Source organism: Myotis daubentonii, chromosome 4, assembly GCF_963259705.1.
Source record: "Myotis daubentonii chromosome 4, mMyoDau2.1, whole genome shotgun sequence".
NCBI lineage: Eukaryota > Metazoa > Chordata > Mammalia > Chiroptera > Vespertilionidae > Myotis > Myotis daubentonii.
In genome coordinates, this window is record NC_081843.1 from 35,450,183 (window position 1) to 35,472,763 (window position 22,581).

The following is a 22,581-nucleotide window of genomic DNA, read 5'->3' on the forward strand; positions in this document are numbered from 1 at the left end:
AAAGGAAAATTATTTTCTCTCCCCTACAGAGCAATAGGCTATACCAGTGGTTCCCAACATGGGGCACACATCCCACAGGGGGGCAATTTGATTTTTAAGGTGGGCAATTCAAGAATGAGTTATTAACAGTGAATTTTTTGCATTTCTTATGGTTCTAAGGGCCTCATATACAGTATATAAATATATGTTTTGACATGCATTTCAGTTCTCTATTATGTTTTGAAACTTTGCTATTTTTTCATATCACTTCATATTATTATTTTTAATAATTTATTAGTGATTTCTTCCTCAGTACTTCTTTTATTCTTTTATTTTTTTCTTTTATTTTTATTTTCTTATTCTTTTATTTTCTCTTTCATGGCTGCCATGTTCTTTTGAAGCTTGTTTAGACCAAGTTAATGGCCTTTTAGGCTTTCTCCACGTGAACAGGTGTTCACTTTTTGACTAATAAGAATTATATGTCACGGGGGCGGGGGGGGGGGCATCAGGATTTTAGAGATGCTTAGGTGGGGCATGGCCAAAAAAAGGTTGGGAACTACTGGGCTATACCATATAGCCTAGGTGTGTAGTAGACTATACCATCTAGATTTGTGTAAATGCACTCTGATGTTCAAGCAAGAAAATCGCCTAACAATGCATTTCTCAAAATGTACCTCCATCATTAAGCAGGGTATGGTTGTACTAGTGTTGGCTTTATTTCATGTTTATTTAACAAATATTTATTGAACATTGATCTTGTGCTAGTGTTAGTAGGGAAACCACACCAGAATGTTACCAACAATTGGACCTGGGTTCAGCAACCTCGGTACTTGAGTTCTGGTAAGAAAGAATTCAGAGCCAAGACTCAAATACAAGTAAAAGTTAGAAAGTCACAGAGGTAGAAAAAGTGATCCAGCTAGGCTGCATGGGCTCAAGGAACAAGTTACAGAGGCAAAAGAAGAACCCTGGCAACTTAGGAGACAGAAACCAAGGATAATGCTCCTGGTGGAAGGGGAGGGGGGAAAGCGGGCACGCTCAAGGGCAGGGGAGGGGAAGCAGAGGGAGATGGGAAAGTAGAACACTCTGAGTCTTTTCTGAGTCCTCTGTCTGAAGGGGTTTTATCCATTTCCCAAAGACAGGGATTTTAGGGGACATCTCAGAGGAGGATCTGAACAGAATTTTATCAGCTTTCTAGGTGTATCCTCTCATATCATGGTCTCCACTGATTAGTAGTGCCAGAGCCGGGGGTCATTTGTCATCACAGCTGGTCCTGATGTCAGCCTTGGCATCACCCTGCCTGGCCTTGTTTTTTGGGGGGCCTGGAGCTGAAACATAGCTGAGGCCTAGGTGTTATCTCAGGGCTTAATGCTCAAGGGAGTCATATGGTGCTATTCTTTGGCCCCCTTGTTTTTCCTCTTGGGGGAGGAGAGGGTCTACCACATGACTAGTGACATGCCAGCGGAGGAAAGATCGGGAGAGAGTCTGAACTGCATGACCAGACATGCTAGGGGAGGGAAGGTCACTCTGGGGGACAAGGTCCCACCCCAGTTTTGCCCATTCCACCCGGCAGCTTTCTATACTGGCCTGCTGTTTCTATTCTACTCATGCCTGTCTAATTGCCTAGGAGCTGGAGATGCAAGGATAAACAAAATTTAGTTCCTTCCTTCATAGAAGTTACATTCTAATGAGCACTGTGGGTCAAAGTTGTTTAAAAAATTCAATCAAGTAAATTTTTAAGAATATGTTTTTATTGATTTTAGAGAGAGAGGGGAGGAAGAGAGAGAGATAGAAACATCAATCAATTGGCTGCCTCTGGCACGCCCCTACTGGGGATTGAGCCCACAATCCAGGCATGTGCTCTGACCCAGGATTGAACTGTGACCTCCTGGTTCATAGGCCAATGATCAACCACTGAGCCACACCAGCCTGGCTCATCTGAGTAAATCTGAAGATCTAATTGGCTTTATTAAATGATTCACTGGGGCAACATCCCATGGAGCAACAAGGATGCTTCGAAGGGGTTGTATGAAATGGAGCTATTAACAAAAGAAGAAACTGATGTTTTTTAGACCAGGACTTCTTTTAGGGAGAGAGGAATGCAAGGGTTTTTATCATGCAGATTGCCTTTTCATTCTTGGGGAGGGGGGTGGGTGGGGAGGGGGAAAACATGACAGATTTACCTTATTTTTGCTTGACCAGAAAATTCCAGACTTTATTAAGATTACATTTCTGGGAGAGGTTGAAATTGCAATTAAATTCGGTATTAAATCTAGGTTTGATATGGCTTTTACACTGAGTGGTACTATTTTGGGGCCGTGGTTTTCTCTTTAAAAAGGTAAAAGGAATTTGAAAGTCATTACCTACCCAGTCCCATCACTGCATAGAATAGATGCCGGAGGAGCCAGCAGCATTTCACCTTTCCATGCCTTTTTGCTCCTCACTGCCAAGCTCTTCATTGCCCTTCACCCCACACAGCAGTCCTTTCCCCTTGGGGGAATATTATATAAGTAATATTTAAAAGATTGGACCCTTTCTGCAAGTAATGGCAACAGCTTTTCTTATAGTCTCTGGGTGGATGGATAACAGGTCCAGTTTATTCCCTCTTGTATTGTACCAGTAGTAGAGATCCTGGTAATTCTATATTTATATAAATATATATATATATATTTCAGAGAGGAAGGGAGAGGGAGAGATAGAAACATCAATGAGAGAGAACCAATGATTGGCTGCCTCCTGCATGCCCACTTCTGGGGATTGAGCCCACAACCAAGCATGTCCCCTTGACTGGAATCGAACCCGGGACCATTCAGTCCTCAGGCCGACACTCTATCCACTGACCAAACCAGCTAGGGCTGGTAATTCTTTTTTTCTTCCTGGCTCTTTTTTTCTTCCTGGCACTGAAAAGTCACATAGCTTCCAGGGTCCCAGGTTTCTGGGAGGGTCCTATAGCTCATCTTAAGTTGGAGGGTGAGACGGGTAGGGTTAGGCGGGCCCCTAAAATTATGTGGTCCATGCCCGGTTCTCCACCTTCCTCTGTGCTCTTTGGAGGACGGCACATGCAGGGCACCCAGGAAGGCCGGGAGTGGCATTGTCAGCAGCCCGCTGGGGTGGGAGTGACTGTGGGAACCCTCTGAGGGAAGGAATTACGCCATCGGCACGCCCACTGTGCAGGGAGGAGGGGGCGGGGCTCCACTCGCCGGCGGAGGGCGGGCTTGCGTCGGCTAAGTGAAGCGATTGGCTCTGCGTAGGGGAGGCGGCCCTTTTCCGCTGAACGCCGGAAGTTGTTCTCCCCTCCTGCCAGTGGGCCATGGAGTTGGTGGCACAGTAACGTCTGAGGTGTGAGGATTGCGGGGCCGGCGGCCATGGAGGCCGTGCTAAACGAGCTGGTGTCTGTGGACGACCTGCTGGTGAGGCCTGGCCCAGAGGGAGGGAGAGGAAAGGTTCGGGCGGGCGGGTCCTGAGAAGAATCGGATGGGGGCCAAACCCTTTTCTCATCATCAGCCTTCCCTAGTGACGCTGAACTACTACTCCCGGCAGCCTTTGCAGCGTCCGTCTCCTGCCGAGATGTTCCATTTTGCCCCAGAGACTAATGGGACTTGTAGTTTCTTACGCCACCACGCCTCAGAATCAAGGCCTGGAGTCTGGCTTGGAAAGACTGATGGGTTCTGGGTGCGTGCCACAGTTAGGTCAGAGTCCTAGCCTGGTTCAGAGTGCTCCCTCGGTGGCGGCCACCGTAAAGTTTCATGTTACTCACTGTGTCTGGCACGGTGCTAAGCACATCGCAGGCGGCATCTCAGTCTTTGCGTTATGAGAGGTAGGCAGCACCTTGTTCCCGTTTTGCAGACGAGAAAAAGTCCAGACTCGGCAAAGCGGGACGGGATGGGGAAGCAGTCTCCGACGAGGGGCTGTGGGCTGCTGAGCAGTTCTGATTGGTGTTCAACAGCATGTTTACTGTTTGGCCACTCGGGGTCAGTTGCTCCGGGAGCGGTGCCTGGAACCGCCACCAGGTGGCATCTCCACTCAGTACCAGTAGGGGGAGGGAGCAGGGATGGGGGGGGGGGGGCGGGTTAGGGTGGATAGGGGCGTGGGAGACTGTCCAGAGACCTGCCGCCCACAAGAAACGGAAAGCCGGGGTCCCAGAGATGGAGTTAGAACTTGTGGGGCCAGGTATGAAGACCCGCAGGGGAAATATGGCAGAGACTGGGAAGGATGGAGTGTAACTGGGAAATGGACACAGGGTCCTGAGAGAGAATGGTTTGCCCTCTTCGTTTCTAAGTGACTCCTCTCCTCTCCTATGGCAGAAGTTTGAAAAGAAATTTCAGTCTGAGAAGGCAGCAGGCTCGGTGTCCAAGAGCACGCAGTTTGAGTATGCCTGGTGCTTGGTGCGAAGCAAGTACAACGATGACATCCGTAAAGGCATTGCACTGCTGGAGGGTGAGGTGCCAGGCTACCCTACTCCCCTTCCCAACTGCAATCAGGGTCTTCCCCTCTCTCCTGCCATTGGCCATTCCCTCCCTCCATCTCAAGTGGTGGGATTCTTTTTCAACATGGGACCCTGTATTACAGACACCTAACAGTTATTTTACAGTAAACTCACTGTAACAAAGGACTATACACATTAGCCAGGCTTCCAGTGTACTTTGGGCTAATTACCCCCTCATTGTTTTGCCAAACAGTCAGACCATGTCAGTTTCCACAGGACTTTGATGATCTGGTAATCTAACCATAAAGAAAGTGACTTGTCTGAAGGCCTACAGCTATTAATGGCTGAATTAGGACTAGAGGCTCCTATCTCCCGTGTCTCAGTCCTGTGCTCTTTGCCCCCCACCATGTTGCTTATTCAGCAGCTGTTGAAACCTTTTGTGAGGGTGGCATGGAAGAGGTGCAGAAGACAGTCCCAAAAACCTGTGAGCAAATGATGCTTTTTTGATTGGAATCTTATTTCCCATTGTTTTGGGATGGGTCACCATTTGTCAGAGGCCACAGTATTTGACCTTTAAATTTCTTTGAACTCCCTCTGTCTTGGTCAAGTAATTGTAAATAAGAAAACAGTCAGTGTACTAGCAAAGAATGCCTATTATAAATCTATAAAAATTCTTAGTGCAAATAATCTTACCCTACATTTGTCTGATTTGCCAATTCAGATTTTTTTAAGGTTTCCTCTACAACAGGGCACAGCTGTAGAAGAAGTGGTCTCTAAGAGGTTGCCAGTCTAGTTGAGATAGTACAGACACTTGGGAAGATTTATCAACACCCACGAAACTACTTAGCAACAGATTCTAGTGCTTAGAGTACAATTGAACACATAAGCCTCTGGGAAGTCACTGAATTAAGAGTCAGGTGGTGGTATTCAGAAAAGGCTAATTGAAGGTGAGTTTTTACTTGATTTTTTAAAAGGGGGGTGGGGTGGGGAGTACAAACTTACTTTTAACACTTATTTGGGCAACTAGAAACTGTAGTTGAAACAACAGATGTCAAAACTGAGTAGAGATACCTCTTGGCTTTTCCAGTGCCTTGATTTCCTTTCAGTTACTTGGATGAACCAGGATTGACTGTAGTATTGGTACCAGAGTGTTGATCACCAGGGTGTTCGGGCAGCCTGGATTCATGCTGCCCATAGGTCTGACTAGAAACCAAATGTGACTTGAGCTGAAACAGAGGCTCAGGACTTTCCCCCAGGATTGGATAGGCATTCAGAGAGTAGAAAGGGTCTCAGACACAAGTACTAGGAAAAGAGAGAAGTGGTTTTCATCCTTTCCTCTTCCCTCCTCCCCAGAGCTGTTGCTCAAAGGGAGCAAAGAGGAGCAGCGGGATTATGTCTTCTACCTGGCTGTGGGGAACTACCGGCTCAAGGTAAGGCAGAGAGCTCCCTTTCCACTCCATCCTACTTGGATGGGCCATAGCCCACCCTCCCCTTTCTCTTCAAGGTAGAGCCTAAAGAGGGCAGTAGGCAGGGGGTGGTATCGGGTACAGAGGTGCAACGTGACAGCAGGTCAGGATGCTGAGGGAAGGTGAGGACAGAGGATCAGGGTGCCGAGGGTGTGGGGAAAGGTGACGTCAGGATTGGGGTGCAGCCCCGGGCCTTGGGTTGTTATCTCCCCTCGCTTATCATCCCCACACAGTTGGGGTTGTTTGTGGACTCTACTCCATTGGGTGGGGCTGGAGTGAAGGAAGGGGGTGGAGGTAGAAGGAGGAGCCCCCAGGGCAAGTGACGGGAAGGCCCCTCTGATGGGCAGGAGTGCTGAAATACTGAGGGGTGTATGTGTGTTTTCCGAGTGTAGGAATATGAAAAGGCCCTAAAGTATGTGCGAGGGCTGCTGCAGACAGAACCCCAGAACAACCAGGCCAAAGAACTGGAACGGCTCATTGACAAGGCCATGAAGAAAGGTGAATGCCTTCCCCTCTGTCTTTCTCCACTCTCGACTCTCCTATCTCGCTGGCCCCCATCATCCCTAGGTCCTTCTAACTATTAGTGTAGTCCTCTTTCTCTCTCCCCACCCCATGCCTGGGCCCTCTGGTCGCTCTTTAAATGACTCCCCCTCCCAGCAGTTCCTCCTCAGAACCCCAGAAGCCTTTGTCCAACCCTTGGAGTCCCGCACCCCATGCATCCAGGTGGAGAGGCACAGCTGTTGAGGAGCAGTGGGCAGGAAGACGATAGTAGCCAGGGTCCTAGTGGGCGGGGGCTCAGCTCCTGACAATTTCCCTTTTCTTCTCCCCAGATGGACTGGTGGGCATGGCCATTGTTGGAGGCATGGCCCTGGGTGTGGCGGGACTGGCTGGACTCATCGGACTTGCTGTATCCAAGTCCAAATCCTGAATGAGACTGCACCTCTGCCTCTGCCCAGGGATACATGGGAGCCCATGGAGACACTCAGAGAGGGCCCATCCATTCTCGCTGCGTCCCTTTCTTCTCCTGCACCCTGTCACTGTCCTCTGTGGCCTCAACCTCCTCTCCCCAAGATCTGTCCTCTAGCCCCAGGTCGTGTGCTTTAGGATGAGTGTAAATAAAATTGGGCTTTGACTTGCGAACCTCGGTGTCTGTGTTGAAAAAAGGGCAGGTTCCCTTGGGCCCAGAAGTCGGGGTGACACGTGCTCCTTTCCTGCTCTTTGTTCTTCTATTCCCTCCGTGCTGGTACAGGGCTCTCCTTTGTTTGCAGAGCTGCCCAGATCCCACGCCCCTTCCTCCCTCAACCCCACCAAAGCCACGTGGCCTCCACACAGCCCTCGGATCCTGAGAGAAAGTGACAGGAGGTGGGACAGGTTTGGATTTATGTCTCCTGTCTCCTCTGACCCACTCGGCTGCCTTTTAGCACGTGGAGTTTTCCACACCAGGGGGCCCCCCCACTCAGTTTCCTCCAAAACCTCCGCCCTTCCCCTCCCTTTGTCTTCCTGCTTCCTCCCCTTCCTCCTACCCTAGCCTCCTTAGGAGAGGGGGTGATGTTGGGGGCGGGGAGGGAGATGGTGGGGAGGAAACAGGCATTTGGCATGGAGTTGGCAGGAATTCTAAAAGAGGTTAGGAACCCAGGATACCCCAGCTGTAGCCTCCGAGTGGAAGGTGGGGACCCAGTCCCCACCCAGCCTGCTTTGCCCCACACCCACCTTGTGCCAGGCTCAGCTTGAGCCTGTCTTGCTTCACTGCATACCTCTCATTCCACAGCCAAGCCAGCCCAGCTGGGGGATCGATTGGGGAGGAGGCCCCTGCGGGGAGCACAGGAGCCTGAGGTGGGGAGGAGGGGATTAGGAGCCTACACGTTGGCTCAGCGATGTGTTGTGCAATTGCCTGGGTGTAGTAGGGTCAGCCCCTTGGAGACTGAGCCCCAGCACACTTGCCAGAAGAGAACAGGGCTGCCCTGCTGTGTCCTTGAAGCAGGAAATGAGACTGGCTACACCAGGACAGGTGCTCAGCTTGGGGTGGGAACCCAGAGGTTTCTAATCCATCATAATTAGCAGAGCTGGTGACAGTTCTGATAACAATGAGCTGCGTCGATTAGCCATGGGATCACCTAAGCCTGAGATTCATCCCCCCTCTGGGACCCTTGGCAGCAAGATCAAGCTTGTTGCCAAGGGTCAAAGACCAACCCACCAAATGGGAGAAATCAAGTTCAGGAAGTTGACGTTTGCAGGAAAGCAACCTCTGATGGCTTCACCCTGGATCTGCAGGACCGAAACCCAGGACAGTCAAGTATCGAGTAATTCATACGTGTGGGGAGCTTGGATCTGTGGTCACAATTCTTACTACGACCTATGAGATGAGGAGGAGGAGCTTTAGTTCACAGAAGCAGAAGTGAACCCGTGGGGTCCAACTTCATTCTGTGTCACTTTGGTAACTGACGGGATCTGGTGCGAATCCAGGTTGGTCGGACTCCAGAGCCATTGGTTTCCCCCACAGACCCTGTTCCCTTCTTCAGCCTTCATCTTCCTGGCAGACCCAATGCCCCAACCCTTAGGTCTTCCAGTTTCCTGAATTGTTCTCACCAACAGCAACAGGTAGTGCCTCTGCTCCCTGCTCTTTCCCCGTTGAAGGCTGCCGTGCCTGTCCGTGGTCACTGTCTGTCTCTTCTTGTCCCTCTTCTTCCATTCTCTGGCCCCTGATGAAAGCTGAGTCAGAGACACGCTTCCCCTTGGCTCCCAATGCCTCCCATGGGGGCCCCTCCTTGGCTGCATCCGTTAGTCACTCCCCGGTAAGTCCCCCCCCACACCCTGTGGGGCGGGGAACCCAGGGCAGCCAGAGGCAGTGGACTTTTGGCCCGTTTCGTTTATTCCTTACATCTCATCAACATCTGCCACGGGCTCTTGGCTCATTCCTCTGACTGCTGACCTGCAGGGAAGCAGAAACCCAGAAAGAGAAGGAAGGCAGAAACCCGGAGACAGACCTGGAGACAGACCTGAGGCCGAGGCTGCGCTGGCCTTCCGCCCTCCCCCCTCTCTTCCCACCCTGCCCTAACACCTCTCCCTAGCCAACGCCCGTCAAGGTCCCCTGGGGCTCAGCCCTTCTCCCTCTGGGGCCACAGGTGCCCCTCAGGGCCTGCGTCCCACCATGTCAGTGGCTGTGGAGACCTTTGGCTTCTTCATGGCAGCTGTGGGACTGCTGATGCTGGGTGTGACTTTGCCAAACAGCTACTGGAGAGTGTCCACTGTGCATGGGAATGTCATCACCACCAACACCATCTTCGAGAACCTCTGGTACAGCTGCGCCACCGACTCCTTGGGAGTCCACAACTGCTGGGAGTTCCCGTCCATGCTGGCCCTCTCCGGTACAGGGGGGAGGGCGAAGGGAGCAGGGGGAGGGTGGGAGGGTGGAGAGAGCTCTGGGAGTTTGGGCGCTGCCCGGGTCTGGCCGTGGGTGCCGTACCGATGAGAGAGGCCTGACGGAGCGCAGAGGGCTCCTGCAGAAGGGATTGCTGGGGGTAGCTGCCTGCCTAGAACTGCAGCGGTGACGTGGTCACACGTGGCCCCCTGCCCTCATGTGCCACTTGGTCTCAGTGGTGTGCAGGCACCAGGATTAGACGGCCAGGCCAGCGCCTGCTGTGTCCCGGCTCTGGGCCTTGCGCAGGTGGTAAAATGAGCTTTATTTGACCCATCTGTAAAATTAGAATCATAATAGTCGTGGGGACTTTAAGAAATAAAAGGTGAAAAATGTTAACATGATGTTAGCATCTGTATGCACTCAAACAATGTTAGCATGTTAGTGTTGGGTTGGGAGTGCTGGGGTTTGTGGGGTGAAGAGGAGGCCCCATCTTGGATTCTTGGGAGTTGAGACAATCTCCGTAGCCTCACAGGCTCCCACGGAGACGCCAACGCCGTGGCGAATGGGAAAGGACTGTTTTAAGGAGTCCTGAGTGTCTAATGCAGGGGTCCTCAAACTTTTTAAACAGGGGCCAGTTCGTTGTCCCTCAGACCGTTGGAGGGCTGGACTATAGTTTAAAACTATGAACAAATTCCTATGCACACTGCACACATCTTTTTTTGAAGTAAAAAAACAAAACGGGAACAAATATTTGTATTTGCATGTGGCCCGTGGGCCATAGTTTGAGGACCCCTGGTCTAATGTGAGCAGGTGAGAGGGTGTGCATGTGTATTTTTTCAGTTCTTGGTGAGCTAGAGCCTACAGCTCTTTTGGCCGAGAAAGATTCTCCCTGGTAGCTGTAGCATCTTCCTGTTTCCTGCTCACCCTATGAGTAGCCCCCCATTATTCCCTAGGGGAGTCTCCCTTCAGTTGGCCCCATACCAAAAACCAAGAGGGGATGAGGACCAGGAACCCGCTGCGGTGCCATTCCCACAGCCTCACTGGTTTCCCCCGGAGCCTTCTCACTCTTCCGGGTCCCCTCTGCAGGTGCCGGAGGTAGGGGAAGGAACGGAGGCCAACACTGGCTTAGAGCAGGGCTACACCCAATCCCCCAGGAATGTCAGAGATGCTCTGAGCAGTTAGGGGGTCCAGGTGGGTCTCTTGTGTCCCCACTGTTCCCAGAATCTCCCAGAGCAGTTGCAGAGGCTTTCTCTAGGACTTAACAAGGCAAGTGCCCCCATCTCTCCCTGCCCCCACCCCAAAAAAAAACAAACAAACTATAAAAGCTAGTATGAACTGGGCCAGAAGCCCAGAATGCTGAGTGGCCAGAAGGGACACGGGACCCTGGTCATCCCTCACATACCTCCCAACCACACCGTGAGGAAGGGCCTTTGCTGTGAGCTGCCCTTGAACTGCTGCTCCTGACCTGAGGGAGCATGAGTGTGCATGAAAGATGAAGAGGCAAGAGTGGGCTTGGGGGACGGGCAGAGTGCAGCTGCCCGTGCTGAGGGGCATCTTGGTTCCGGGTGTGGTGCTGGGTACTTCGCTGCACCATTTTAGGGCTGCTTCCAGTAGTTCTGCTGTTGGGGGTGTTAGTAACCTATTTTTAGAGAACCGGGAAACCGCAGGCATAAGCATTAATGTGCCCTGAGGCACACAGGTTGGAATCCTGACTGGTGTTTGAGTCTAGAGCTGGCTGACCTCCAAGGCCGGTTCTAGGGGTCCTGCCATTTAGTCACCTCCAAGCTGTGCACCCCTAGCCTGCATGCAGCCTTCGGGCCCATGTTCTCACAGGCCCTTTAATTACCCTTTGTCTACCAGAGCTGGTCTGCCCAGGTGGAGGTGGGTAGATGGATGGGTGGGAGGGAATAGGATATGCGGCAGGTGAAGAGGGCGGGAACTCCAGAGGGAATGGCTGGGAGTGAGAAAATGCTCCCAGAGAACTTTGTCCCTCCTCCCTACCCCCCAGCTCCACGCCACTAAACATCCTCTTGGCAGGGACCCAGCCTTTCCCCTTCAGCACTGATGGCACTGCCCCACCTGGGAAAGGAGTGCAAGGTCCTTGGGTGCTTGGCAACTATCAAAGTCAGGGAGGGGGGGAAGGGGAACCAGGAAGGAAGCCAGCCATTTCCTTCAGCTTTGAGAAAGGGGAAACTGAGGCACTGAAAGCACGTGTGCAAAACTGACTTGGCTTGGTCCTGGGCCCAGGTAATCCCACCTCCCAGATTAGAAACTGCCCTGGACCCAGAGACCCATAGGCCACTGCTGCCCCCTACTGATCACTCAAGGGAGCAGCTCAGGTCGGGATGTCTGGCACTGTGCTAGGTACTAGGTGGGCCCTGGAGAGAGGCAGTGTGGGAAGGGGCTGGGCTTACACAGGTGATCTCTGCTATGCACAGCAGAGATTGGTGGGGATGCAGCAGAACAGTGGTTCTCAACTAGGCGATTTTGCCCCCCAGGGGTCACTTGACAGTCTACAAATTTAATTGTCCCCCTTGAGGAGACTACTGACATCTAGTGGTGGAAGCCAAGGATGCGCTAAACACCCTGTAATGGGCAGGATGGCCCCCCAGAACAAAGCATCATCCGGCCAAGTCAGTAGTGCTGAGAAGCCCTCTACGGAGGCCGAGGTGGAGGTACAGGGAAGTGCACTGGTGCAGGTGGCAGGGCAGGAGGGGCTGACACTCCTTGGGACTGAGGTGAGCTCCTGGAAGGAGGGGGTGTGACCCCTCAGCCTATAGGCTGGACGGACCCCAAGGGGAAGAAGAGGATTTGGACTTCCAGGGACTGAGGCCTGAGCAGGGGCTGTAAGGGGCTGGCTGTCACTGAGGGGAGAGGAGATGGGGGCAAGCGGCTGGCTCAGGGACCCGTGCTGTAACCCACCTCCCCAGGGTACATCCAGGCCTGCCGGGCACTCATGATCACCGCCATCCTCCTGGGCTTCCTGGGCCTCTTCCTGGGCATGTTGGGACTGCGCTGCACCAACATTGGGACCTTGGTGCTCTCCAGGAAAGCCAAGCTGGCGGCCACTGCCGGGGCCCTATACATACTGGCTGGTAATTGAGGAGGGTGATGGGTGGGCCCTGCGCTGTGGTGGGGGGTTGGGAGTAGTCCTCGCAACAGACCCCAGGGGTCTCTGTCTGCTCCAACTCCAACTCCTTCCCCTCTGCATTGACACCTGCCCTCCCAGGCTAAGCTCTTCCCTCTCTTCTTGCTCACCTCGGCTTCACCTGCACTCACCAAATCCCTTGGCTCCAAATCAGCCCATTAGCAATGTTTCCTGAGCCCCCACAGGAGCTAGGCAGAGGCGAGGTGGGGAGAGATTCCAAAGGGGAAAGTGAGGGTCTGCCCTCCCAAGCTTACAGCCTGGCTGGGAAGATCAGAGTCAGGGTACGTGTCCACACACACACACACACACACACACACTGGGAAGATCAGAGTCAGGGTATGTGTGTACACACACACACACACACACACACACACACTGGGAAGATCAGAGTCAGGTTATGTGTCCACACACACACACACACTCACACACACACACACTGGGAAGATCAGGGTCAGGGTATGTGTACACACACACACACACACACACACACACACACACACACTGGGAAGATCAGAGTCAGGTTATGTGTACACACACACACACACACACACACACTGGGAAGATCAGAGTCAGGTTATGTGTCCACACACACACACACACACTGGGAAGATCAGAGTCAGGGTATGTGTGTCCACACACACACACACACACACACACACACTGGGAAGATCAGAGTCAGGGTATGTGTGTCCACACACACACACACACAGTGCACAGATACTGGCTCTCCCTTTTCGGTTTGTAAAGCATATACCTACACACATCACTTCATAAGCCTGTGAGGGAAGGAGGGTCTCGTCCTGAACTCCAGATGTGGAAATGGGCTCAGAAAGGTCAGGGGACTTCCTGGAAGACAAGCCCCTAGCGAGTGGCAAGGCTGGTCCTGTAGTCCACTGGCTTCAGGCTTTCCCTGAGTGGCAGAGGCACGTCACAGGCTCTGAGGCAGTGGTTCTCAACCTTCTGGCCCTTTAAATACAGTTTCTCATGTTGTGACCCAACCATAAAATTATTTTCGTTGCTACTTCATAACTGTAATGCTGCTACTGTTATGAATCGTAATGTGGGCGACCCATGTGAAAGGGTCGTTCAACCGCCAAAGGGGTCGCGACCCACAGGTTGAGAACCAATGCTCTGAGGGTTTGGGGAGGTCAAAGGACACAGGTGTCAGGGCAGACAGGGCTAGCTGGGCCCTCTAGGAAGGATGGGGCATAGTCCAAGTGAGGACACTAAATGATCACGGCGCTGGAGGGCAGGGAAGGACAAAGCTGGCCGGGGATGAAGAGGGGACGAGGGCTGGCCGAGGAGCAGAGTATGGGTTGAGTCTTGGGTTCACAATTGGCCCTAGAAAGGTCATGAGCTGGGGAGAGGGAAGAAAGGGAGGGAATGAAATTTGCTCTTGGACTTGATAACCCCACAGCCTGCTCTCTAGGCTGCTCCTGCTTGGCCCTCCCCCTAGTCCCCTAGGGGCCTAGGGCTCAGGTGCAGTTCTCTCCCTGCGCTAGGTTGCTGCGGGATGGTGGCCATCACCTGGTATGCCTCCAACATCACCCGGGACTTCTTTGACCCCTTGTATCCCGGAACCAAGTGAGTGTGGGAGCCCCACCCTGGGGGTGGAACTTGGACATGCCCCGGAGCTAGCACCCCTTGCGTTGTTTTGTCCCCAGGTATGAGCTGGGCCCTGCGCTCTACCTGGGCTGGAGCGCCTCCCTGCTGACCATCCTGGGCGGCGTTTGCCTCTGCTCCAGCTGCTGCTGTGCTCCCGAAGAGGACCACGCCACCAAGTAAGGGAGGGTGAGCTGCTGCGGGGAGCGGGGGGGGGGGACAGCGAGGGTTGCACCTCCTTCTGACCGGCCCCTCCCTTGCCAGCACCCGGATGCCCTACAAGGCCTCCACAGTGCAGTCCACTGGCCCCGCTGCCCATGTGCGCCCCGCAGCAACCTCGTATGAAGACGACGTCAGCTTCGGCAAATACGGGAAAAACGCTTATGTGTAGGAGGCCTGCCTATGGATCCTATTCCCTTCCCACTGCCCCCAGTGGAAAGGGGTCCCTCGAACCCCGGACAGCAGGCGCAGGCCCCTGCTTGGTTTTACCACCTCAGAGGCAAGCCAGGCCCCAGGGCCAAGCCACTCCCAGGACTCCACCTCAGGCCTGAAGCCACACCCAGCTCAGGCTCCTCTCTGTAGTCTGCCCTGGCTACGGGCTACGCTTCCCTCCTCTGGCCAAGCTGCCTCCTGAGGACTCACTTCGGACTCCTTGGACTGCACCTGACCCCTCTCTATCCTGAGGCTGGGGTCTGAGCGATTAGGCCGGCGGGGACACCCCGAGTGCTTACATTCTATATAAATTCATGCTTAAATAAATTTGTATTGTGAACTTTCAGGGGCAACTGGCCAAGCAGGAGTTGACTGGGGCAATGCCCAGAGTCATCTCAGTTCTGACACCCGACTGTCACCTGTCCCCTCTCCATCATCTTTCGACTATCTAATCCCGCAAAACAGGCAGGGTTGCAAGTGATTTCAAGAGTGTGGCACTCTTTTTTATTTTTTTGGTTAATCCTCACTCAAGGATATTTTTTCCATTGATTTTTTTTTTCCTTTTTAGAGAAAGTGCAAGGGAGGGGGAGAGACAGAGAGAAACATCGATGTGAGAGACACATCAACTGGTTGTCTCCCACACGCATGCTGACTGGGGTTGAGGATCAAGTCTGCAACTCAGGTACAAGCCCTTGACAGGAATCGAACCAGAGACCCTTCAGTCTGTAGGCCGACGCTCTAACCCAGTGGTTCTCAACCTGTGGGTCGCAACCCCTTTGGCGGTCGAATGACCCTTTCACAGGGGTCGCCTAAGACCATCCTGCATATCAGATATTTACATGACGATTCATAACAGTAGCAACATTACAGTTATGAAGTAGCAACAAAAATAATTTTATGGTTGGGTCACAGCATGAGGAACTATATTTAAAGGGCCAGAAGGTTGAGAGCTACTGCTAACCCCTTGGCACACCAGCCAGGGCAAGAGTGTGGCACTCTTATAATTACTGATAAGAGTCATCAAGGAGCAGATGGGGAAGACCCAGCTCTAGGAAACTGGTCAGCCTGAGATAACAAGTCACTCGTTTACTCTCAACCTTTCTTCACAGCTGTACAAGGATACAGATGGTCTAGACCAGCCGTGGGCACACTACGGCCCACGGGCCGGATCCGGCCCGTTTGAAATGAATAAAACTAAAACAAAAAAAGACCGTACCCTTTTATGTAATGATGTTTACTTTGAATTTATATTCGTTCACACAAACACTCCATCCATGCTTTTGTTCCGGCCCTCCGGTCCAGTTTAAGAACCCATTGTGGCCCTCGAGTCAAAAAGTTTGCCCACCCCTGGTCTAGACCAGGGGTGGGCAAACTGCGAATCTTTGGCCCCTTGAGTGTGGCTCTTCCACAAAACACCGACTTCTGCACATGGACCACGAAGTTTCAATCACGCTGTACGTGCACGCCAGCATGTGGTATTTTGTGGAAGAGCCACACTCAAGGGGCCAAAGAGCCACATGTGGCTTGCAAGCCGCAGTTTGCTGACCACTGGTCTAGAGCAGTTACTTTACCTGGGCCTGAGAGTGGATATCAGAAACTGACCAGCCCTTTAAAATTGTGTCACATCAAGGGTCTGGTGCAGGTACATTTTTCTGGGGAAGGTTCATTAACTTCCAGAAAAGGCTCTGAACATCTGTTCACAGAGTCTTGCATATCAGTGGCATGTGTATGACTCCATGGTTTCCAGTTCAGACATAGCACTGGGTACTGAACAGCCTTGGTACCCACTTAAGACTGGAAAATGAGGCAATTAGAAAGAAGCTGGGCATCTAGTGGAAGATGATAGGGCCTTAACCTGGTACCTTCCTTGTAGCACCGACTATAGTGACCTCGGTGCTTTTCCCGTTTCCTTTTCATCCCATCTGCTCACCTGTGCTCTCTCCTGGGATGTAGAGATGCTCAAAACTACATCCTCACAGCCCTCTCTCCAGAGCTTCAGAAGTACATGCACCCCCTGTTTCACAGGCTGGGAAAATTCATTACTTTCTCCCAAAGCCACAGTTCCTTTCACTCCTATTAACATTATCGTCAACTTCTCAGTCACACAGAACGACAACCTCAATCATCTCTGGCTTCTCCCTTCACTCCCCCCCCCCCCCCCTCAGCTGCCAAATCCCATCAGTTTCCCCTCCAGTGTCTTCACATCCACCTACTTCTCTCCCCTCCCTGGTCCTGGTCAGGCCCTCATTCTCCCTTGCCCAGACTGGTCATAGGGTTTCCCTAATTGAGTTTTTTTAAAAAATGTTTTTATTGTTTTTAGAGAAAGGGAGAGTGAGATAGAAACATCGATGAGAGAGGATCATCGATTGGCTGCCTCCTGTGGGGAATATCACTCACAACCTGGGCAAGTGCCCTGACCAGGAATCAAACCAGCGATCTCCTGGTCCATGGGTCAATGCTCAACCACTGAGCAACACAAGCCGGGCCTGGAACATCATTTATTGTCCTGCCCTGGGAGTTCCCCGATGGCTCAGAAAAATGAACAAGGACAATTAAGACCCTGACACACTGCCTGGCCCTAGCCCATATTTTTTATCCCCACTTCTTATCCCTCTGTACAATTGTACTCTTCCAGCAAGCTGGACTGTTCACTGGCCTTGGACACACATTCGCATCAAGGCTTCCCACTGGGCTTCACCCAGAAACAGTGGTGTTTTTTGAGTCCACAAAAATCTGTATATCCTACCCACTTCAGACTCTGCTTTTGGGCAGTCCCCTGGCTAAGTCCAAAGCCCACAAGGGACCGTAGAGTGCAGACACCCGGAAGTGTGTTTTGTAGGGGTCTTTACTGCAACAATCTACCATGGCACGTACCAGGCCACCTGACTTGCTTTGTTAGCAGACCAATTGTAGTTTCTCTCTGGATGAGACACACATCTTTTAAAGGGTCTTACAATTCTGAAAGGCCATGAAAATGCCACAGGGATGCCTGTATACCCACAGTGAAGGACAGAAGCCAGTTGCAACTCCTGATAACTGCCACCCAAGCACCTCCAACCCAAATTCTCCCTCTACCATCCCCCACAGCTTCTACCTCCTTTCCCACACTCCATCCTGCCTCTTCTCTCCTCCCCATTACAGGAAAACTAGCCTTAGCTAGGTCTCACATTTGAGCATTTAAATAAGCCTTAATGTGATCACCAGGTTAGGTTTTAATTTCTTTGTCAATCAGTCATGGTCACATGGCTGTAAAGGGCTATCGACATGTTCTTTCCTACAAGTTAGAGCACTAAGACATAACCCCTGCCCTAAAAAAACTCACAAGATAGGAGCAAAGAGAAATGTAAACAGCTAGTTACCATATAATGGACAAGATGCCAGGGTTACTCCAAAGAATCCTCTACTGGCTATGAAAATGCTCCACAACAAACTGCTTTAGGTCTTGGGCAAAAAGGTCAATAGCTATCATTTTCTGAGTACTTTCTAGATGCCAGACGCTGGGCTAGGTCACTGCCTCACTTAATCCTCACAATATCTGGGAGGTGGCTATGCAGTCAGAGAGGTAAAGTGACCTATCCAAGCTACACAATCCGTAAGTAGTAGGACCAAGATTTGTCCAAGACTGAAGATACAACCGGGTCTGCTTCCCAGAATTCCTGGCTCTCCAAACTAATTCCCATCAATCAGAGTCAGCACTCACTGAGGTCTTTAGCTGTGAGCCCCCCAAGCCTCCAGCCTTCTGGATCATAGCATTAACCTCTTCTGCTCCTGTGTGCCCAGGCTGGGGCTGTGGGGCCCCATCAAACAACCCTGGCTTTGGCCGCTAGAAGCTTTTGGCATAGTGTAGATTTCCCAAAGGTCTGGGTGCCTCCTAAGGTGGGGACCAAGTTTCCACTAGTACACAGGAAGCCGGCAAAAGTTGGTCAAGGCTTTTCTTGAGGAGCCGTGGTTTTAAATGGGAGTCTGGAGACCCTTCCTAGAGAATGTCAGTGATGACTTGTAGAGACAGCCCATGTCAGAGCAAGGGAGGGCCTTGGGGTCTGGCTCTGTCCTACCAAGGTCAGTTGGGTCAGGCCAGCGGTCGGCAAACTGCGGCTCGCAAGCCACATGCGGCTCTTTGGCCCCTTGACTGTGGCTCTTCCACAAAATACCACATGCGGGCGCACATGTACAGTGCGATTGAAACTTCATGGCCCATGCGCAGAAGTCGGTATTTTGTGGAAGAGCCACGCTCAAGGGGCCAAAGAGCTGCATGTGGCTCGCGAGCCACAGTTTGCCGACCACTGGGTTAGGCTGAGTGTGTCAGTGAGCAGACAAATCTCACACCAAGCAGAACCCGTGTGATTGTTTTTAGAACAACAAAATATGAAATAAAGTCCGTGAACTGAGGAAATAAACCAAAGAGATTGTGCTGACTCAGTGGAAATCTGACAGGAATTCCAAGGCAGGCGGAACACAGCCAAGCACAGGTGGTGCTTCTCTGCAAGGAAATCGTCTTTTCTTCTAGTTTCTTTCTTGAGTGTACTTCTTGGTGGAGAGGAAAAAAGAAAGATTAGAACCCAGGAAAGTTTCTCTTCCTGAGAGAGACAATAAACCGAGGCCAGGAGTTAGCAGCCAGCAAGCTGGATTAGTGATGTCCCAGTTACTATTGCATAACAAACCATCCCAAGACTCAATGGCATAAACTTATTACACACACAGATTCTGCAGGTCAGGAATTTACACAGGACCCAGCAGAGATGGCTAGTGCTTGTTCCCTGATGTTGAGGACCAAGCTAGGAAGACTCAAATGGCTGAGGCTGACTTGGTGCCTTGGCTGAAGTCATCAGGAAGCATCTTCACTCCTATGATGGAAGCCTGGGCTGGGATGGCTTGAAGGCTTATCAACTGGACCTGTCACCGGGAGCACCGGCACGTGCCTCTCCATGTAGCCTGGGCTCCTCAGAGCATGGTGGCGTCAGAACAGCTGGATTTCTTACATGGTGGCTGGGGGTTACAAAAGCAAATGTCCTAAACCTATACGGTCCTATTAACCAATGTCACCTCAGTAAATTTAATTTAAAAAAACAAACAAGTGTCCTAGGGACAAGGCAGAAGCTGCACTGCCTTTTACACCTTGCCTTGCACGTCACATGGTTTCACTTCTGCCACTCTCTCCTAGCAGTCTACCCAGATCCCAGAGGAAGGGGACAAAGACCCCACCTTCAATGGAAGAACAGTCAAAAAATTTACAGCCATCATTTAAAACCACCACACTAAGGACTGACTGACCGTAAACCCTGTCTTCACCACCATTCAACACAAAGCCTTCACCAACACCACTTGCCCAGCTGCAAGTCTCCAGAGAAAGGGCAGGCAGTTCCTCAGGAAGACACCAGGAACATCTGAGCCAGCCCCAAGAAAGGGGAGAAGAGCCTAAAAGGGTGCCTAACTCTGACTTGGCTGGATGTCATTAATATTTTATTGAGGTCATATGTTCAACCAATACTTCTTAAGTACCTGCTCGGTTATGTTCCAACAGAGTCCTGGGCAACTAGGGGAGCAACTCCTATATAGCAGCTCTTCCACTGGAGATGGCTGGTCCTCACAGCCTACTGGCCTGGAGGCCAATTCCTCCCAGTGATGCCAATCAAGGCTCAACTACAATAAGACCGTACACACAGCCCACACAGGGGCACACCTAGAATGCCCAGCTCTGATGACTGGAAAGGCTTAGCCACTGGGCCCTGTACTTATTACACAAGGCCACTCTACCAATTCCAAGAAACATAACAGCTCTACCTAATACATGGAAACAAACACAGGGAAGCAGCCAAAATGCGGAGACAAAGACATATGTTACAAATGAAAGAAATGGAAGCAAGCAAGCTATTGGATACAGAGTTCATGACAATGGTTGTAAGATTACTCAAGGATCTTAATGAGAGCTTCAAGGGACTTAATGAGAGCTTCAAGGAACTTAGTGGGACTTTCAAGGATCTTAGTGAGAATGTCAAAGACATTAAAAAAGACCTGAGCTGGTTTGGCTCAGTGGATAGAGTGTTAGCCTGCGCACTGAAGGGTCCCAGGTTCGATTTCGGTCAAGGGCATGTACCTCGGTTGCAGGCTCCCGCCCTAGTCGGGGGCATGCAGGAGCCAACCAATCGATGTGTCTCTCTCACATCAGTGTTTCTCTCTGTCTCTCCCTCTCCCTTCCACTCTCTCTTAAAAAAAAAATCAATGAAAAAAAATACCCTCAGGTGAGGATAAAAATAAAGACAAGTCAGAAACTAAGCATACACTAACTGAAATAAAGAATCATTTATAGGGATCCAACATAAAGTAGAGGATTCTCAGAATCAAATCAAGGATTTGGAATACGAGGAAGCAAAAAACACCCAATCAGAAGAGCAAAAAGAATCCAAAAAATATGAAGGCAGTGTAAGGAGCCTCTGGGTCAACTTTAAGCATACCAACATTCACATTATGGAAGAACGAGGTATTGAAAACCTATTTAAAGAAATAATGACAGAAAACTTCCCCTACCTGGTGAAAGAAATAGACTTACAAGTCCAGGAAATGCAGAGAACCCCAAACAAGAGGAATCTAAAGAGGCCCACACCAAAACTCATAATTAAAATGCCAAAAGTTAAAGACAAAGAGAAAATCTTAAAAGCAGCAAGAGAAAAGCAGTTAGTTACTTACAAGGGAGTGCCCATATGACTATCAACTGATTTCTCAACAGAAACATTGCAGGCCAAAAGGGAGTGGCAAGAAATATTCAAAGTGATGAATAGCAAGGAACCTACAACCAAGATTACTCTACCCAGCAAAGCTATCATGTAGAATTGAAGGTCAGATAAAGAGCTTCACAGACAAGAAAAAGCTAAAGGAGTTCATCACCACCAAATCAGTAATACATGAAATGTTAAAGGAAGAAGAAGAAGAAAGAAGCCGAAGGAAGAAGAAAAAAAATGAACAATAAAATGGCAATAAGTACATATCTATCAACATTTGAATCTAAAAATCAAAATAAACAAACAAGGAATCTAATGAACAAAATAAACTGATGAATAAAATAGAATCAGAGGCATGGAAACATGGAGCAGACTGATAAATCTCAGAGGGAAGAGAAGTGGGGGTGGGAAGAGATTAACCAAAGATCTTATATGCATACTAGGGGCCCAGTGCACAAAATTCATGAGGGGGGCGGTCCCTCAGCCAGGCCTGCACCCTTCTCGCAATCCGGGACCCCTCGGGGATGACTGACTGCCAGTTTAGGCCCGATCCCATGGGGATCCCTACGAGATCGGGCCTGAACCAGTAGTCGGACATTCCTCTCGCAATCCGGTTCCACTGGCTCCTAACTACTCGCCTGCCTGCTTGCCTGCCTGATCACCCCTAACCACTCTGCCTGCCTGCCAGATCACCCCTAACTGCTCGCCTACCTGCCTGATGGCCCCTAACTGCCTCTGCCTCAGCCCCTGCCACTGTGGCTTAGTCCAGGACATCAGAATGACGTCCGGAAGGTCATTCAGCCGTCCAGTCTAATTAGCATATTACGCTTTTATTATTATAGATATGCATTACCCATGAACACAGACAATAGGGTGGTAGGAGGACTGGGGCAGGACAGGAACCAGTTGAGGGGGGTAATGGGGGGGGGGGAAAGAGGGACATCTGTAATATTCTCAATAAAAATGATTTTTAAAATATAAAAAAATTATTTCCTTAAAAACACACACACACACACTTAGAAGATGTGTGGGTGGAAGAAGCTCTAGTTCCACCCAAGAGTTATAACATCCAGGGGCCCCAAGAACAGGAGCCTCTACACCATGAATTCCTCCAGGCCTCCCAGAAACTTCTGGGTTTTCTCTGCTAATGAGTTCACATACCACAGGCCCTGATAATAAGAGCTTCCTCAGGACAATCCTCAGACTGGCCATTCCTGGGGCCTTGCTGTATTTAAAAATCATTCAGAAGAACTAGAAAAACAAAAAGCAAAAACAAATTAACTCAATCAATAACCAAAAATGTGACATCAAGAAGCAGCCAAGAGCCCTGATCGGTTTGGCTCGGTGGATAGAGCTTCGGTCTACGGACTGAGGGGTCCCGAGTTCGATTCTAGTCAAGGGCATGTACCTTGGTTGCGGGTGCATCCCCAATAGGGGGTGTGCAGGAGGCAGCTAAT

The 22,581-nt window shown here is 50.8% G+C and overlaps 2 protein-coding genes and 1 long non-coding RNA gene across 3 annotated transcripts; 2 read left to right on the forward strand and 1 right to left on the reverse strand.

Moving 5' to 3' along the window:
* Nucleotides 1-3,227: 3,227 nt before the first annotated feature.
* On the forward strand, nucleotides 3,228-7,008 carry FIS1 (fission, mitochondrial 1). Its single transcript, XM_059693577.1, has 5 exons — nucleotides 3,228-3,386; nucleotides 4,281-4,413; nucleotides 5,756-5,832; nucleotides 6,261-6,366; nucleotides 6,699-7,008. The coding sequence occupies exons 1-5, from the start codon at nucleotides 3,342-3,344 to the stop codon at nucleotides 6,794-6,796; spliced, it is 459 nt and encodes a 152-aa protein (XP_059549560.1). The 5' UTR covers nucleotides 3,228-3,341; the 3' UTR covers nucleotides 6,797-7,008.
* A 1,727-nt stretch (nucleotides 7,009-8,735) lies between these two features.
* On the forward strand, nucleotides 8,736-15,602 carry CLDN15 (claudin 15). Its single transcript, XM_059693576.1, has 5 exons — nucleotides 8,736-9,233; nucleotides 12,157-12,321; nucleotides 13,877-13,958; nucleotides 14,039-14,155; nucleotides 14,241-15,602. The coding sequence occupies exons 1-5, from the start codon at nucleotides 9,017-9,019 to the stop codon at nucleotides 14,365-14,367; spliced, it is 708 nt and encodes a 235-aa protein (XP_059549559.1). The 5' UTR covers nucleotides 8,736-9,016; the 3' UTR covers nucleotides 14,368-15,602.
* Nucleotides 15,603-19,030: 3,428 nt separating this feature from the next.
* LOC132233235 (uncharacterized) lies at nucleotides 19,031-22,442 on the reverse strand. The gene is made up of 2 exons (XR_009452576.1): nucleotides 22,286-22,442; nucleotides 19,031-19,394 (listed from the first exon to the last, which is right to left on the reverse strand). It is a non-coding gene; the product is annotated as an uncharacterized LOC132233235 (long non-coding RNA).
* Nucleotides 22,443-22,581: the final 139 nt, after the last annotated feature.

Coding starts and splice junctions, on each gene's coding strand:
- FIS1 (XM_059693577.1), top strand. CDS start 3,342: ATGGAGGCCGTGCTAAACGAGCTGGTGTCTGTGGACGACCTGCTG. Junction 3,387..4,280: donor TGTCTGTGGACGACCTGCTG/GTGAGGCCTGGC, acceptor CTCCTATGGCAG/AAGTTTGAAAAGAAATTTCA. Junction 4,414..5,755: donor AGGCATTGCACTGCTGGAGG/GTGAGGTGCCAG, acceptor CCTCCTCCCCAG/AGCTGTTGCTCAAAGGGAGC.
- CLDN15 (XM_059693576.1), top strand. CDS start 9,017: ATGTCAGTGGCTGTGGAGACCTTTGGCTTCTTCATGGCAGCTGTGGGA. Junction 13,959..14,038: donor CCCTTGTATCCCGGAACCAA/GTGAGTGTGGGA, acceptor TTTTGTCCCCAG/GTATGAGCTGGGCCCTGCGC. Junction 14,156..14,240: donor GAAGAGGACCACGCCACCAA/GTAAGGGAGGGT, acceptor CTCCCTTGCCAG/CACCCGGATGCCCTACAAGG.